This window comes from Acytostelium subglobosum, assembly GCF_000787575.1.
Source record: "Acytostelium subglobosum LB1 DNA, scaffold: scaffold34, whole genome shotgun sequence".
Taxonomy (NCBI): domain Eukaryota; phylum Evosea; class Eumycetozoa; order Acytosteliales; family Acytosteliaceae; genus Acytostelium; species Acytostelium subglobosum.
This window is the reverse complement of record NW_012236499.1, coordinates 115,949-133,785: the sequence shown is the minus strand read 5'-3', so window position 1 is coordinate 133,785 and position 17,837 is coordinate 115,949. Positions and strand designations below refer to the sequence as shown.

Genomic DNA, 17,837 nt, shown 5'->3' with positions numbered 1-17,837 from the left:
TCAATCAATAAAAGATAGTCTGTTTGGTGTAATGTCGCTCGGCTTGGCGGAATCCATTATCTTTGCCCTTGGTCCACAGGAAGTAGTCGAGTGTGACTTGATTGCCAATGAAGTGGTTGGCGTCGATTGAGTGTGCGCGGTTGACAATGAGGCGACAGGCGTGCACGGCGACGGCGCGCAGCTCGACCTCTTGTTCGCCAGGGGGCAGCTCCTTGCCTGCGTCTACCCACTCGGCCAACTCTGTCGACAGCGTCAGTATGCCGTACTTGCGCAGCACAGCTGGCAGCACATTGTCGCTAAAGACTGTCAGCGAGTCAATGTCCTTGAAGGCAAAGCGCTCGGGCAGGTCGACCTTGAAGCGTCTGTACAGGTCAGCGCACAACAGCTGAGCCTTCTTGTAAATGTGTATCGTCTGGCCTCCGCATGTGTGGCGGTCGGCAAAAGCGGGGAATGTGGAGACGAGTCGCTGGACAAGCAGTGCGGCCGAATTGGCAGCCGAGTCTGGGCGCGCAGGGTCGGTCACCTTGAGGACCATTGCGCCAAAGTCATTGTAGCCAAGCTCGCCCAATATCCTTGCGCTCTCGCGCAGTATCTGATGAATGTGAATGGCCAGTGGCTTGAGAGATGAGTCCTTGTATGTGTAGATGCCAACCTGTTGTTGCACCTCAACAGACACTGGAATTCCAAAGTATGATGACACCTCATGCAAGGACATATTCGACAAGAACTTGGCACTCAAGTTACCCGACTGCGACAAGAACATTCCAAACAGGCCATAACATATCGTCTCGTAGGCGCCTCTATTTGACGCGTCATGAAGCTCCTTGCGGAATCCACTGATGAAGTACATGAATGTAAGTGAATGATTGATCGATTGAAAGTATGATTGAATGAGTGTGTGTCGATTGATTACCTTCCAATATTGATCAAGTCCAGTATGAACCAGAAGTTGATCTCTTGTTGGTGGTCACTAAAGTTCAAAGGGAAGTTGACTGCGGATGATTTTGACTTGTAATCATCTGTTCATTCATTGTATGATTGAATGATTGAATGAGTATTGTAACTTCATTGACATTGTTATCATTGGCGCCATAGCCAGCAGACTACCTACCTTGTTGCAAGTCTTGTATGAATTGATCGATTGAAGGTAGATTGATTGTGACATGTTTAGCATTATCACTTAACCATTGTGTTGAATTATCAACTTCCTCCAATATATTGGATGATTCAATCATTGTATCATTGCCCATATTATATCTCTATCTGTAGCTGTATCTGTATTTGTTTGTGTTTGTTTGAATGTTGTTGAAAATGAGCTTGTGGTGAAGTTCAACTTGATCTTTGCGTTTGGTTTCCAAACACCATTCTTCAAACATTCACACATTGAGAGAAGAAGAGATAAAGATAGAGATAGAGATAGAGATATGTATGTATATGTAGGTAGAGAGAGAGAGAGAGAGAGGAGTGGTATTTATTGGTATCGAGTACATAGCCTATGATGGTTGTGAATTGGTACAAGGCACTGAAAGGTCCTTGTAATGTACATACAATATGAATGAATGAATGAATGATATGCTACAAAAAGGAGGAAGGGTGTTCGGAGGGAGGAAAGTAGGTAGGAGGGAAAGGAAGGAAGAAGGGAGAGGGAGAGCTGAAAGGGTAGGCACGCGACCAAGTTTGGTTGCGAGACGGTGCAGGTTCTGATCGGCGGTCGGCGATTGGTAGGTCGGTCCGTCGGTCGGTTCCGACATTATGTTACAAAACATGTAGTAGTACACAGCACAGCACGGCACACAGCAAGGCAAAATGGAATGAATGATCATACTTATGACCATGCAGCAATGATGTGACCGGCAGCGACCTCAGCCACAGCCATCACTGTTGCCTGCATCAAAGAGTGAGGCAGATCCACGATAACAGAGGCATCTACCACTCTCAAACTCTTGACTCCAATAACTCTCAGTTGAGGATCGACCACGGCCATTGGATCGGTGGCTGGTCCCATCTTGGCGGTGCAGCACCAATGGTCGTGAGGCACGGCACTCGACTTGATGTAGGCCAGCATCTCAGTATCATTGTTGGCATTGCCTGGCACGATGTTGGTCATCAGCGAGCTCATTGGTGGGAAGGACATGATGCGATTGGCCTCCTTCCAGCCTCTCAGCAAGGTGTTGGCGTCCTCTGGATTCTGGAACAACGTGAAGTTGACCTCTGGATGGCGCGCAAAGAACTCGTAACAGTCACCGCTCTTGTTGGTGCTCAGAGCGATGAAGTGCACGCCTGGCTTGGGCTTGGAGATCGACACACCCAGCATGACTGACTTGAATGGTGTGATTGAGCCGATGGCGCCTGGCTGCACGATCATCACATTCTCCACAGAGAGTGGGTCGCTACGGTTGGAGCGCAACCACACGCCGGTCGAGTAGCCGGGTGTGCCGTGGAAGCCGGCGCCCGTGGTCTGGTACTGGATGTCCAGCGAGAACTGCTCGTAGAGGGATGGACGCGTCTCGGGACCATCATACTTGAACAGGCCAAAGAAGAGGAAGTGGTTCTTTAGGTTGCGGCCCACGCCCGGCAAGTCTGACACGACGTTGGGGATGTGTGGCTTGAACTGGTTCAAGTAGGTCTCATTGCCCACGCCAGACTGCATCAGGATCTTGGGTGTGTTGAGCGCGCCGGCGGCCAAGATCACCTCCTTGCGAGCATTTACCGTGTAGACGCGCGAAGGATTGGACTTTAGCACGTACTCGACGCCAGTGGCCATGTACTTATTCGAGAACAGGTCAAATCTCCACTTGATACGCTGAACGGTGGCCTCGGCAACAAGGTCGGTGCTATAATCATTGATGGCCTTGATCAAGTACTCGTGGGCGGGCGACGAACGCAGTCCGGTGTTCTTATCGACGTTGAAGTTGAAATAGCCGCAGCCATCCCTTGGCTCCTTCTGGAAGTCGTCGTTGAAGGGCAGGCCACTGGCATTACACGAGGCGATAAAGTCCATTCCCTCACGATCGAATGGCAACGAGTTGATCTTGATCGGACCCGAGTGGCCGTGGATAGTGCTGTTGACAAGTGCTGGCGTCTGGATGGTGGACAGCTTCTTGATGGCGTTGGTGATCACACTGCAGTTCCAGCCTGGCACGCCCCAGCTGTTGTAGTCTGCGCAAGTGCCCGGTTGGAAGACCATGCCATTGTGGTTGGTGCAGCCTCCGACGATCTGAGCGATTCCGGTGCCCTTGTAGCCCCACTTTGCGCCACTGATTGATGCAGCTTGCCACTTTGATGGTACATCATAGATTGTCACACGCTCCTTTGCCAAGTACTCTCCAGTAGGTGACATCACACCCTTTGTACCAACAATATCTTCACCACCAAGCTTACCCATTGATTGCTTTCCAGCTTCCAGGACCAATACAGAGTAGCCCTCTTCAGCCAACCTAGTGTATGAGTGTAAGTGATTGAGTGTATCAGTGAGTGAGTGAGTGGCGATGATGTTGGAACCCCMATTGATGTACTTACCTGTATGAGACGATGCTTCCAGCTGGACCGGAACCGACTACGATGAAGTCATAAAAGGACTTTGGTAGGTTACCAGCATTGACCACGGTCATGGTCAATACCAGGGAGGCCATCAACATTAGGACTGAAGTATTCTTCATTGTCGGGTTGATGGATGGATTGATTGATTATTATAATAATAATAATAATAATAATAATAATAATAAGTTAAAGTAAAATAGTAATAATAAATAAAGAATAAATTATGTACACTGTGGATGGACGGACACTAAAATTCCAGAGATGATTGATTGATTGATTGGATGAAGTGGATGGCGTGGCAGAGTGACAATGTAGGGAGGTAGGTAGGGTATTAGTCTTGAGGTCAAACATCCAACTCGGCTACTACTACTGTTATTGCTAATGTTGTTATTGTTATTGTTGATGTTGATTGTGTTGGTTGGTGTTCCTGCTTCTTTTGAGCAAGAAGTAAGGTAAAGGAAGTACGCGGCTGTTGTTTGAATTCACAAAGTAGCGCTTGGAGAATGAAGTCATCCAATGATTGGGTTATATAGACGCGCATGGAATGAATGACTGACTGAGTGACAAAGTGTGGAAGAGGAGAGAGAGTTGGAATTGGATATGAGAGAGAATATTGAGGTGGAAGGGGATGGGGGATAGGTGCGAAGGGTTGGAACAGCGCGTAAGATGCTCCAACTCAAAAATATCCAGCTCCTTCATCATCATGATATACGACACGACACGACTCCACGACAATACGATATGTATAACAAATGATCGTTGGTAATTATGGCAGCACAAACCTTATCAGTGTTATGGATTCATTTAACAGTTTCCAGCTACACTTCTACGCGCCATTCCATGTCGTGGCACGCTCCCCAACATCGACACCAGTTGTGCGCCGAGACAAGTTGGCGAAGTGCCTGCTTGGATGCCAGCCTGCCTGCCTGCCTGTCTGAGTGAACAGTTGAGGAAATACGCGCTGCCATTTGATGATGTTGAAGCTGATGATTCGCTCAATCAATCATTCGATAGATGGGGATAGTGGAGTGGAGTGGAGTGTGATGGATGTGGAATCTTTGGCAACAGGGATGATGATGCGTTGCATGGGGATAGGTTGAGGTGTGGATTAATTGATTGATTGATTGATTGATTGATTGATTGATTGATTGTAGGGGGTGTGGTGATTGGAATGGCCTCCAACTCCGGGTTGATTGATTGATTGATTGATTATATGTATATATATATAAATATAATTATGAGTGGATAGCGGGAATGGTATAAACTGGCCACTGACAAGCAAATTTGGATGGATGGTGTTTGAATTGTTGTTGTTGATTGGACTGCTGTGAGACAGTTTTAAGTAGCGTTATGGGGTACATGAGAGTGAGTGTGTAAGTACTTGTTGCAACGACGATACATTGGAATAACACTCGTTATTTCCATCAATCAGTCGATGTAAACATAGTACCTGTACATCACATAACATCACATTATATCTCTTCCCATCAAAGGTTATCGAATAGTCGCGCACACACGCGATCAGAATGATTGATCAAACACTCAGTGTGTGTTTGTGGGTGTGAGTGTTGATTGAGTGGAAGTGGGTGATGGTCAGCTGATGGGGTGGATGGGTCAGCTGATGGTGATGTTGATGGTGTGGCAAGTGCGTCATGAACAAACAAACCCATAAGTGGTCGTCCATCAATCAGCCAACCAATCGAATCGGAAAGGACACCACTACCACCATGTGCCCCAATAACTCGGATACTCCTTATACCACAAGTTCACTCACTCATTCATTCTCACACACATTACCGCGAAATACTCTCGACGCTTGGTGTGGTTTGATTGATTGATTGTTGAGTGAGTGAGAATGTAGGGGGGTTCTAGACACCAAGTTGATTGATTAATCAATTGGACACAATAAATATAAACATACATAAACATTAATAACATCAACATATGATGATGGAGTAAGTTGCCATGTGGTTGGAAATAGATGAATGTGATGGAAGGTGAACATCACATGTGTGTGAGTTGGTCAATGGAAGTCGGGTCACATGGTCGATCATGATCCAATCTGATTGATATTCATTATCTGATTGATTGATGTCATGAATTATGGAGTAATCCAGTCAAACAAGATTTAATTGGTCGCACAAGTTTATAGTTTGACAATATATCGACAAAGAATGACTGATTGATTGATTGTTGGATGGAAGGATGGAAGGCTGGAAGATGGATGGAAGATGGATGGGGTGATATTGATCAATCGACTGAATCAAGATTGATTGATTGAACATACCTAATAATAATAATAATAATAATAAGTTTTTATATTTATATATTTATAATGTGTTTATGAGATTAATTAATTAGATTGATTGATTGATTGAGTGAGTGAGTGATATAATGTTGGGGTTATGTTTATATATATATATGTGTGTAGGGTCCTTAATACAAATATATAAATGAATAAATAATATAAGTTATATCTTTATCTTTTAAAGATATAATAGTGGTACTAGTAGGGGGTTGCAATGGACTTTAAGTTGTGGTCACTTATCCAATTGGTCCACTTTTATCTCTTGTTAGAGTGATCGGTACCAACGCTCACCTTCACTCCATTCACGCCAGTTCCACTCACTCTCTCTCTTCAGCCATTCAATCATGTGACAACTCATCCATTCTTCTTCACTATTCCATTACATTTCACTTCATTCAGTCGAACAATTCAATCAATTATTCATTCACTCCACTCACTAACTCACACATTGTGATCAATCCCCAACGATGGGAGCGAGAATCCTGGCGCCTGAGAAGTAGGTCTTCAGAGTACCTTCCACGACCGACCGCCAACATGATGCTGTTGCCACCGCCAATAAACGTCAAACTTATTTACATGATGTTGTTGTTCAAGCCCTGTAATCATCAGGTGGTGCCCAATGGCGGACGAACGGGCGGATGCCCAGACCCACACCTCCCTTTGGCGATGAGATAGGCGCGTGCCACGAGCCATGACAATGAGAACGGTGTTGTAAAGGGTGGCGCGTCGTGGTGATTGGTGGTCCAAAGAGAGTTCGTGGCGTGATTAGGTTTAGGGGTAACTGTAAGTGTAAGGGTGTCACTAGATCAGTGAAGGGTGTGATCAAACAGTGTGGTGATTGGATTGTTTGTTTGATTGTTTGATGGGTTTGACTCAAACACACACACCCACACAGATAATCAAACAATCAAATCAGGTGATCAGTCGAATTGACTTTGCCCATCACATCGCCCATTCGCTGTTTATAGGATATGTACCTGAACATAGAACATCTACATACCTTATGATTGGTGATAAAGTGGGGAACAATCTGGACATCACTCGTTCACTCATTCACACTCATAAAGGCAGAGAGAACATTCACGTTCAATCAATCATTCAGTTATGTGTTACATGTTCATGTTGCTCCTCAACACATCTCCTACAGATCCACGACTGGCTCATTCTTCAGACCATCAGATGGGATACTACTTCATGATTTGTGGATTCATTCGTTCATTCATTCATTTGTTCAACTTGTTGTCTTGACCGTCAAGCACACAGACCTGGCAGACAGACCTTTGGTTCCATGCTCCATGTAACGCGAAACATGTCAACAGATGGCATTAGACATGGAACCCCTTCAACCCCATTCTTGAACTACTACTGCTGCTGTTGCTGTTGATTGTGTAGAATGATTAATTAATCTCGAGTGATGGTGATTGCAACAGCTCGTTGGAGTTGGTGTTGGGTCTTGCCTGACTGGCAGACTTGCTGAAGGTCTCCCATTGCTATTGTTAGACATTGGAATAGAGCCTGTCTTACAACTTGTGTGTGTGTTAGACACATGTATGTGTTTGTGGCTAGTACAAACACAAAGACATGTTGACCAGGGCAATGATTGATTGATGGATTGATTGAATGTGTGAGTAAGTGAAGTGATCATAGTGAAGTGGTAACATTTGTGACATCACATAATGTAAAAGTATAATGTTATAACAACAAGATGATGACAATGATGACACATATACGTAACACCTACTTCATTTGGACGACATTCGAATGAATGATGTTCGGTGTTCTTGACTTTGATGACAAGTGCAATGGAATGGAACACACAAAGTTATAACTTTTGTTTTGAGAATAGGTCAAGAAGGATATTGGATGTATGTTAGTGAGAGAGTGATTGATTGGGTAACAGAGGTAAGAAAAGTGTATTATATCCATTCATTGTCATCTTTATCTATGTCCATTGATATCCAAAGGTGTGTCCATTTTATCTTTATTTCTTTGTTTGATTAGATGACCCCCAAAAGGGATTGATGATAAAAAAAATACCTTTCATTCAATTCAATCACTCTTCCAAACAAACAATCAATCTAACAAGATATATAATGGTCCAGAATGTTCAGATATCACATAATGATCAATGTATTGTAAAGAGTGTGTTGATAAATAGGACTTTGTTAAAGAGGATAATAAGGTTATCTCGAAGTATTCCAGGTTCAGTATTATCACCATCAGAGTTGTACTCAATGTTTGATCATGTGGCCAACAACCCTCCATTCTTAACTGATCATGATCATAACAAAAAGGAGGGATGGGAGTGGACATGCTCCAAACTACCTCTATTTCGAACGAAGTATCATCATTGGACTGATGCTCAGGCCATCGTCAAACATCGACACTTTGGTCTGCTGCGCGATCGCATCAAACTAGGCCTCCACCTCAACATCAATGTTGAAGCAATCAGGATGATATGCTTGTCGAGTGATCTTGACGCCAACACATTCAATCAACTCTATGCATCTTTCAAACAATACTTTACTCACCCTTCAATGCTTGACAATGGAGTGATCGCTGGCAACATGGCCATCGTTCAAACATTGTTGTTCCAGACAGAGCCCATCAAGTTTAAAGTCGACATGAGTAGATTGATCACGCTGGCCATTGATCATCGTCGCTACCCCATGGCAAGGTACCTCACCGACATGCTGCAGTTGACTCCATCATCGTCATCATAACCTAATGAACACTTAGTAACAAGTATGATCAGAGACTGCAGAACAATATGGAGAGAACCTCATCTCAGGGATAACCTTCGTTACATACTTGGACATATCCCAGAATTAATTAATTAAGGATGTCAGATACAATGCCCGTAAAGACAACCTCCATATCTGATTGCGATCAAGTTATCATTGATGGATTGTTTGGAGATGATGATGTTAAGTGTCCTGGCTGTCCGTCATGCACTCACACGAACACTCCACCAACACATCCTCTCACCCGGCCCCTTGCCAACATCGAGCGTCTTATGCACTGGAATATCATACCACATAATAATCAATCAATCAATGGATCACAAATATGTTGGCCATCACTTGGGAGTTGACACTCAAGGCAATTAGTCCAAACAATGTCATTGACCATTCCATCTTGGACGATCATACAAGACGCGCAGTAATGCATGCCTTTCTCAAGGGGGTGGCTGAGGATACTGGATCGGGTAGCCAGCCTTCTATCATGGCAACATGTATACGAGAGTATATTGCTACCGGCGATTATGTCCTTATATCATGCTTGATGGACCCATCCTTGTGGAAGGTACTACCTAAACATGAAGACTTCCCTCACAACAATGGAAGAACATCACGTGGATATTTCTGTTTATATATTCGTATCCTGTTTGACTCATTGATCAAACATGGCAATATCATGCAGACCAAGGTGGCCATCCAATGCTTGCCACGGGCTGAGTTTGTCCTGGACCTCCAACAATTCAGATCTCAATACTGTATTGAGACTGATCCCTACACGACTTTCCTGGAATCAGACGATCCCGATACAAGTCTGGATGTGATCAAGTTGATGAACATGGCCAAAATTGAACACAAACAAAATACTCGCATCTAATTTGTTTGAGGGATCGATTGATGCTCTCGACTTCTTAATGTCCAAACACTGTTGGAACATGTACTTAGGAAACAACCAAACATGATATGTTATTCATCAGTGGACATCTTGGCATTTGTGGCTGCGGCAACAGGTGACCAGGGCGTCATCGAGGTGTTGTTGGAACATCGTCCACAATGCTTTACAAGAGAGATATGCAATGAACTGTTGTCTTTCGCAATGATGCAGGGTGGACCACACGATGGAGTGATCGAGATGTTGGTGGAACAGCATCATCTGGCAGACTTTAGCACAAGAACATTGTGGTCAGCAATTGGTTGCATTGGAAGTGTAGAGATGTTTGACTATGTATTGGCACATTGTCCATTGACCAAAAGTCAACTCAACACAATGTTTGGTCCAATGTTGAATCAAGCCTCATTGAGCAATCAGATTGATCTTATCAAACATTATTATACACATCATCATGTTGGTAATGAACGCCAATCACTCATCAGGTTAAGGATACAAATCAAAAATACAGTGATCAATGGTAATTTGGAGTTATTGGAGTATATATTCAAGATTGTTGATACCAAACATGGAAGAGGTAGTGACAATGTCAGGGCATGTTGGAAAGATAATCTTGTGATCTTGGCAAAAACAAATGGACACGACCAAACTAAGATGATCGATTGGTTACTCAATCAATTGGATGAACATAATCGTAAACGTATCAAGGATGATCTAATACCAATTATTCATAAAGATATACAACATCATCTATATGACTACAACCTTTCAAAACATCAAAGAGAGAAACAAACAAGTCTAGGTTTTCCAATCGGTCGTGATGATTGGGGACAATATAAATAAATAAAAGGGTGGAATAATCCCACCTACGTTTGACGACGATTGACGCTAGAAAGGAGGAATCGAACCCCTCTCCCTCTCGGGAGCCTAAGATTTGAAGTCTTAGCCACCACCCATGGTAGATCATCCCAGCAATCACACACTCCCACCAATCACAATTGTATATCTCGATTTTTGGTTTCAATTTTGATTTATGGGTTAAAAGTCTGATCTAATTGATTGAATAATAATAATCTAAATAAATAAAAAAGACATCATCATTTATTGAATGAATTGGTGTTGTTATGTATGTAAGTTGATTGATTGATTGAGTGAGGTTGGAAAAAAAAGGAAGGAAGAGGAGGAGGTAGAGCACATCTGACTTCAGACGTGATGAGACAAGTTGGAGGAAGAAGGGGAGGAGGGGATGGAAGGAATGGTGGACGGGAAGGTTGAGGAATGATTGAGTTGAGGTGGTGCTGATGATGATGGTGGTGAGTTACTACTACCACTGCCACTGCTCTGCTGTTTGAAGTGTCCAACAAGTGTAGGACTGACATTGAATATTGATAGATGTGTAGGATCGATGTATATCTCTTCGTCCTCATTATACGGTTGGAACTCAACGTCAGAGTCGAATGGTTCAATATCATAATCTTCATGAGTGTTGTCTTCGCTATAGATTATCTCTTCATCATCCTCATCCTGGTCCGCATTGTCACTGTGACTCTGTTGTTCATCATCATCGTTATCATCCTCATTGTCCACTTCTTCGTTCGATACATCATAGTGGTCAGGCATCTCGTCATCTCCTTGATCATCTTCATCATCCTCGTCCTCATCTTGGTCGTTGTTGTCTTCCTCTACATCATCCACTTGATCATCGATGTTGGCAGAGGTGAGAAGTTGTGGACGAGGTGGTAATCTTGGTGCTCGCGAGGTAGATGTCTTGGTCTTGGTGATGGGAGAGGTGGGCGGTATGATGATTGGTGGAATCGGTTCCATCTCCTCATAGCCCATCTCGTTCTCAGTGTTCTCATGAGACTGGTCCAGGATGCGAATGCTATCGTCAATCTCTGATAGATAGTTGAACTTGCTCCTGCTACTATTATTATTGTTGTTGTTGTTATCGCTACTCTCATTGTTGTTGTTGTTGTTGTGTCTGTGGTAATCATACCGCCACTTTCCGCTAATTGATTGATTGAGTGAGTCAGATGTTTGATTGATTGTGATTGAGTGATAGTGATGATATACATACCCTAGGTTTAAGGAGTTGAATTGGGACTGTAGGTCCCATTGTGAAGCTATACTGTCATTGTTTAGAATGTCGCTGTCGTCATTGCCATCGCCATTGCCACCGCCACTACTATTGTTGCTGTTGTTGTTATTACCGCCATTGATATTGTTGATTATGTCTATACTGTCTAGATCTATTTGACAACTACTATTTACAAGGTCTAGATGATTGGAGTTGATTATACTACTGCTACTACTATTGCTAATGCTGTTGCTAATGCTGTTGCCAATGCTGTTGCCAATGCTGTTGCTGCTACTCTTGTTACCGCCACTGCTGCCACCACTACTGCTGATGCCTGTACGCTTGTAGCCATAGACTGACTTGTATGAGTAGGTGGGCTTGACGTTCAACTCCTCGCTCTCTGTGCCAGAGATTGATTGTTGTTGATCATCAGAGTATGAGGAAGATGAAGTGGACGACTCATCGTCATCCTCATCATCGTCGTCGTCATCATCATCATGGTCATCATCAATCTGATCAACAGCCTGTTCCTCGTCAAAGTCATCAAAGTCATCATCCTCACTATACTTTAAATTGAGATAGAGTGATGCGGTAGGACTGCGTCTGGATCGCTTGGCTGGACGCTGAGGCTTGGGCGCAGACTCCTTCTCATCGTCGCCAAAGTACTCTTCGTCAGTGATGACGCCAGGCGATCGGTCCACATCGTAAGAGCTCGCCAGCCTGCTGCTACTGCCACTGCCACCTCCAGAGAAGTGCGAGTGTGAATGAGAGTGCTGCTGATGTCTGCGCAGCATGCTGTTCTGTGTCTCCAACATTGTGATGTAGTACTTGAGGTCGTTGGTCAGGTGACAAAAGTTGAGCGGCTTGAACGAGAACTGCAGCAGCAGGATGTCCTTCTCGGGCAGCAGGTAGCCATCCTCGATCAGCAGATCCTTCGTCGAGTAGTTGGGGATGAGCAACGACTTGCCGATGTGCAGGGGGAACGACGACTCGTACACTTTGTTGTGGCTGGACTTTTGATTGATGATCGTGAACCTGTACGTGTACTTGGCCTCGACGGGCGTGTCGAGCAGCTTCAGATTGATGAACAGGTTGTCGTCGTCGACGCCACACGTCAGCTCCCAAGTCGTGCCATAATACTCGATGCGATTGGCGAATGGCTTTGGCGCCTGGAGGAAGCCGTTGAGTTTGAGCAGACGATGCTCAAATGGTGGCGCTATCTCTGACGTCAAATCCGTGTTGACCGGCTTGTATATCTCCAGTATCGAGTTCTTGTGCACCTCTTGCAAGTTCTTTGTCAACTGAACGCTCGACTGTATAAAGTCGCCCGGGGACTTCTTATAATGACTGATCAACTGTTCATACATATCATCCATATGTGTCAACTCTCCATTCAATCTCTGTTGTGAACCTGATGATGTGCATGCGTTAGCGTTAGCGTCATTAACTCAATCATTCATTCATTCATTCATTCGTGTAAGACACTTACTTGATATGATTGAATACTTTTGTTCAAACTCATTGTTTAGTCTGGTCTTCATGTCACCTACTACATTATCAATGACATCTTCAATCTCTCTCTTGTTCTGATATAGTTGATTGGTGTCAGAGTCGATAAAGGATGATAGCTCATGTAGTTCCTCTTGTCTCTTCCTAAATATATGTTTGATTGAACGAGTCAGTGAATGAACGAATGAATGAATGAATGACCTGAGTACTCACTTGAGTGCTTCTTCCTCGACTCTTATTATCTCCAAGTTCTTGTTGTAGATTACTGAGACCTTCTCGATTGAGTGATCCTTGTGTTGGAAGAGATAACAATCTGGACATATCGACTCTTGACAATTGTTGCAATAGTATATCATGTCAAAGTGATGTGAAGTGCAATGATCCGGTTGAAGATACTCCTGTGACTTTGTAAGCTCCTGTGATACGATTGATCATGTGATTGAATGAATGAGTGAGTGATCGAATGAATGAATGAATGAATGAGTGATGTGTAACATACATTGAGGATGTTGGCAACGATAAGATTAGAGCTCAGGTTATCGTGGTTCAATTTTCCTCTGCATGCAGGGCATGTAGGATTGTGTTGTATCCATTTCTAAGATTGATGATGGATGGCTCTGTGTGTTAGTCAAGCGAGAGAGATGGAGAGGGCAACAAGGATGTAAGGTGTACATACATTGATGCAATGCATGCAGAAGAGGGCGGAGCAAACGGGGCAGAACCGAGGGTTCTCCGCAGAGTTAAGACAGATGGAGCATTTTATGATATCATGAATGGATTCCAATGTTGATCCCTTCGAAGTCATAAGGTATAATGCTGCTTTGAACTTGACTATCTAACTACTGCCTGTTGCTGCTGCTGCTGCTATTGCTGCTGCTTCTTTTGTTGCTCAAAGTTTGCCGTCYTTCTTTGGGTTGTATATTCGATCGATCAATCAATCAATCAATCAATTAATCAATCAATCTTTATCCAACCAACCAACCAAAGAGGTTTCTATATTATATTATTTATATAAGTATAAAGGTGATGATGATGTTATAATGTTCACTATGTTGTATATATTATTATTATATATATACAGATAAACTACAACTTATACAAACAACAAATAAGTTCAAGTGTCTTCAAAACACACGCTTTTGCTGAAACATTGAACAAAAAGGAAAATTGAAGGATTGTTTTGAATTGTGTGAGGGTTGAGGGTTAGGGCAAGGGTAAGGGTTAGGGTAAGGGCAAGGGTTAGGGCAAGGGTAGGGTAAGGGTTTGAAAGACTTAGTATTTGATTGTGTATGTTTATTGATTAATTAAATAAGTTAAGGTTTGGTTGTGTATGGACATATAACCAGTGTATATGTTTGTGTATGTATGAATGATGATGATGATGATGGACTGGAGAACAACTTTGATTGGATTGGATTGGATTGACATGGATTGGAATGGATTGGATTGGATTGGAATTGTTCTATACAATAATGATGATAATTGGAATTAATTGGAATTGAGATTGAAACGCGGTGGATAATGAATTGGATCGCTGATGGACAACTGCTCCTTCTTGACCATCGTGTGATGTTGTTGTTGCTGGTGTTGATGCTGATGGTGGCCAAAGTTTGGTGGGTTGGTTGTGAAGGTCACAGGTGATTGCTGCTGCTGCTGGTGCTGGTGCTGGGCATGCTGGTGCTGGTGTTGCTGAGCCATCAGAGGAGGTGAGTGGAATGATTCCACCATATGCTGTTGTTGTTGCTGCTGCTGATGCTGCTGGTAACTTGTTTGGAAGTAGTGGATGTTGTCACTGCTTGTGTGGATGTTGTTGTTGTTGTTATTGTTGTTTACATTATGATGGTTGTTGTTGGTATTGGAATGATTGATTATGTTATGTACAACGTTGATATGATGTGATGAGGAAGAGGAGGAGGAGGAGGGCTGGCTGAGGTGGTGATGGTGGTGGGGTAGCAGACTGCCCTGGTGCACGAGACAGAAGTGACGGTGCTGGTTGAGCTTGATCAACTCGAGCTGCTGGGGGGTCATGTGCGAGCTGTGATCGGCGATCTTGCGCACGACCGCCAGCGACTTGTCGTCGGCGTAAACAGAGATCACGATGCGGCTCTGACAGCCACACTTCTTGGAGACGGACTTCTTGCGTGGGGTCGACGCGGTGGAGACTGGGGATGAGGTGGATGTGGAGTCCTTGCCCTCCTCGTCGCTGCTGGCGAGCGCAGCGGCGGCAGCGGCAGCCGAGGGCTTCTTCTTAGGAGCGCCGGCGCGCGAGCACACGTACTTCTGGGTCCAGAGAAGCTCGCGCTTGGTCTTGCGGATGCCGACTCCGTTGCGGGGCTTCTCGTATTCGCTCTTGAGGTTGAGTGTCTTGCGGTCGGCGTGTGCGCCAATGACCTTGCCGCCCGACTTGATGTAGGTGACGCCAGACAGCTTGCCCTCGGTCTCCATCCACTCCTCAAAGTACTCGAGTGGCACGTTGAATTCCTCGCACTCGACCGTGTTGTTGGACGAGCCGGGCGAGCCTGGCTTGCTGCCAGGTTCGGCGCCATTGGGCTTAACATGCTTGGCGGCAAGACAGCTGCACACAGTGTGGTGGGTGTGGTGAATGGGCGACACGAGCATGGAAGATGAGGTCGACAGGTCGGCCATGGAGGCGGAGCGTGTGGGTGTGCCGGGCAGACTCTGGCTGGCGGTCAACAAGAGTGGCAGGCTGATTGGGTGGTGGTTGGGCGAGGATGGCGCGCTGTAGTGAGTGTGGCTCATGTGGCCGCCGCTGTTGGATTGCGCGGTGTTGTGGTGGTGGTGGTACATGGCCAGCGCGGGTGGCTGCTGAGGCAGGTGTTGTTGCTGATGCTGATGCTGCTGGTGCACGGGCTGGTGGTGCTGCAGAGCGAGCAGCGACGATCCCGAGTCAGGGCTCAGTGGACGCATGATGGGTGAGACGCCATGAAGGTGGTGGTGATGGTGATGGATGGGCGACGCGGGCAGCGACATGGACAGCGAGGGTGCTGGTGCCGACTCTCCGTGAGTGAGTGCGCGCAGTGTGGAGAATGAGTTGAGTGAGGAGACTCGATCCGTTTCAAACATGGTGGGTGGTGGCGTATTGAAGAAGCTAGTGGACAGGTCAGCGGCAGCAGCAGATGTAGTTGTTTGCTTGATCTTTTTTGAAGGCTGCGAGGCCTCGTGATGTAGCTGATGTTGTTGTTGCTGCTGCTGTTGCTGTTGTTGCTGTGGCTGTTGGTACACATGCTGGTAGTTGATGGCAAACTGTTGTTGTTGCTGCTGGACGGGCTCGTTGCCGCCGCTGCCACCTGATGTTGGAACGGATTTGAATGAAGTCTTCCTCTTGCTCTCGCGCTCATTGTCGTCAGAGAGTGCGTGGCCAAACGCTGTCGCGTTCGATGTCGATGTCGAGTAGCCCTGCGACGAGGCAGTGGCCACTCCTGCGTATGTGTTGGGCGATGAGTTTGGCGTGGAGTAGTGGCTTGGTTGTTGTTGATGTTGTTGTTGTGGCTGTGATTGGGGTTGCGCGTAGCCTCCATGTTGTATCTGATATTGATTGCTACTATTGTTTGTGTTTGTGGCGCTTGAGTTGCTGCTGGACTCTGGAGATGATGGCGCTGATGAGTGATGGCCTCCACTGGCACCATCCTCCCAGCCCGCCAGTATGTGCTGCTTGGAAGTGGCAGACTCTGGTTGGAACTGGGAAAACTGGATAAAGCCCGATGTACCACTGCTACTACCGCCCTGCATATGGATGGCATGATGTTGGCCTCCGATCAGTGACGGGATATTTGGCAATGATAGTGGGAGCTATGTGTGTGGGTGAGTGTGTTAGTATGAGTGGGGGTGGGGCTGGGGCTAGGGCTGGAATCATTCCATATCACACATACCTTGTCAATGGAATTGGACTCGTTGTTGGATGATGTGTTGGCATAAGCCCAGTGCTGATTGTAAGGCACCTGGAACTTATTGTTCAACACAAACTTGGTGTTGTGATGCTGTTGTTGTTGCGACTGTTGTTGTTGTTGCTGCTGTTGATGATGTCCATGTTGTCCATGATCATTATTGGCGTTATTGGCATTGTTTGTAATTTCCTTGATTACATGATGAGGCTGCTGGTGGCCATGATGGCCTCCTCCATGTGACGCTGACATTTTGATATTGAAGTTAACGTGGTGATGTGATGAAGATGGATTATTAATGTCAACTGGTCCCATAATAATAATAGGTGTATAGTATACTATAAATATATATATATATATTGTTATAATAATAATAAATAAATAATAATTGTAAATATATATTAATTAATTGTTTTGGTTGTTTTTTTGTTTTTTTTTTTGGAAAGTGATTAATTGATTGATTGAGTTGGATGAGTGGACGCTGTAGGGATAATGAACAGGTTGGGTATCTGAGTTGATTGGACTCAGGATATGATATAGTGCACACAAACAATGACTATGTCTATGTGTTGAACCAAGTGATTTGTTGTTGAAGTTGTTGCAGTGTTGAAATATATATTTACAAATATTGATTGATTGATTGATTGAATAAATAGTATATAATAATATATATATATAATATGAATATGAATATGATAAGATATCTGCTAAAGTATGAAATATATTATAGGTATAAAATGGTAAATAGACTGTTAGTTCATCTATCTATCTATCTTAACTTTTGAATGATGCATGGGCTTGGGGCCGGGGCTGAGGATGTGTCGGGTGTGTTTGTGTGTGTGATCAGGAAGTATGTTTATGTGTGTGTTTGAGG

At 44.6% G+C, this 17,837-nt stretch overlaps 7 protein-coding genes across 7 annotated transcripts; 3 read left to right on the top strand and 4 right to left on the bottom strand.

Moving 5' to 3' along the window:
* Positions 1-7: 7 nt before the first annotated feature.
* SAMD00019534_116590 (hypothetical protein) lies at positions 8-1,250 on the bottom strand (the record flags this gene model as incomplete). The annotated part of the gene is made up of 3 exons (XM_012893068.1): positions 8-836; positions 914-1,019; positions 1,112-1,250. Coding segments are annotated over 3 exons (1,074 nt in total), but the record flags the coding sequence as incomplete, so codon positions are not given.
* Positions 1,251-1,825: 575 nt separating this feature from the next.
* SAMD00019534_116580 (hypothetical protein) lies at positions 1,826-3,638 on the bottom strand (the record flags this gene model as incomplete). Its single annotated transcript, XM_012893067.1, has 2 exons — positions 1,826-3,437; positions 3,520-3,638. 2 exons carry the CDS (start codon positions 3,636-3,638, stop codon positions 1,826-1,828), a joined length of 1,731 nt encoding a protein of 576 aa, XP_012748521.1.
* Positions 3,639-8,385: 4,747 nt separating this feature from the next.
* SAMD00019534_116570 (hypothetical protein) lies at positions 8,386-8,571 on the top strand (the record flags this gene model as incomplete). Its single annotated transcript, XM_012893066.1, has 1 exon — positions 8,386-8,571. One exon carries the CDS (start codon positions 8,386-8,388, stop codon positions 8,569-8,571), a length of 186 nt encoding a protein of 61 aa, XP_012748520.1.
* A 346-nt stretch (positions 8,572-8,917) lies between these two features.
* Positions 8,918-9,463, top strand: SAMD00019534_116560 (hypothetical protein; the record flags this gene model as incomplete). Its single annotated transcript, XM_012893065.1, has 1 exon — positions 8,918-9,463. One exon carries the CDS (start codon positions 8,918-8,920, stop codon positions 9,461-9,463), a length of 546 nt encoding a protein of 181 aa, XP_012748519.1.
* Positions 9,464-9,544: 81 nt separating this feature from the next.
* On the top strand, positions 9,545-10,201 carry SAMD00019534_116550 (hypothetical protein; the record flags this gene model as incomplete). Its single annotated transcript, XM_012893064.1, has 1 exon — positions 9,545-10,201. A coding segment is annotated over one exon (657 nt), but the record flags the coding sequence as incomplete, so codon positions are not given.
* Positions 10,202-10,678: 477 nt separating this feature from the next.
* On the bottom strand, positions 10,679-13,866 carry SAMD00019534_116540 (hypothetical protein; the record flags this gene model as incomplete). Its single annotated transcript, XM_012893063.1, has 6 exons — positions 10,679-11,483; positions 11,553-12,963; positions 13,042-13,205; positions 13,275-13,477; positions 13,561-13,656; positions 13,738-13,866. 6 exons carry the CDS (start codon positions 13,864-13,866, stop codon positions 10,679-10,681), a joined length of 2,808 nt encoding a protein of 935 aa, XP_012748517.1.
* A 683-nt stretch (positions 13,867-14,549) lies between these two features.
* On the bottom strand, positions 14,550-17,215 carry SAMD00019534_116530 (hypothetical protein; the record flags this gene model as incomplete). The annotated part of the gene is made up of 2 exons (XM_012893062.1): positions 14,550-16,871; positions 16,952-17,215. 2 exons carry the CDS (start codon positions 17,213-17,215, stop codon positions 14,550-14,552), a joined length of 2,586 nt encoding a protein of 861 aa, XP_012748516.1.
* Positions 17,216-17,837: the final 622 nt, after the last annotated feature.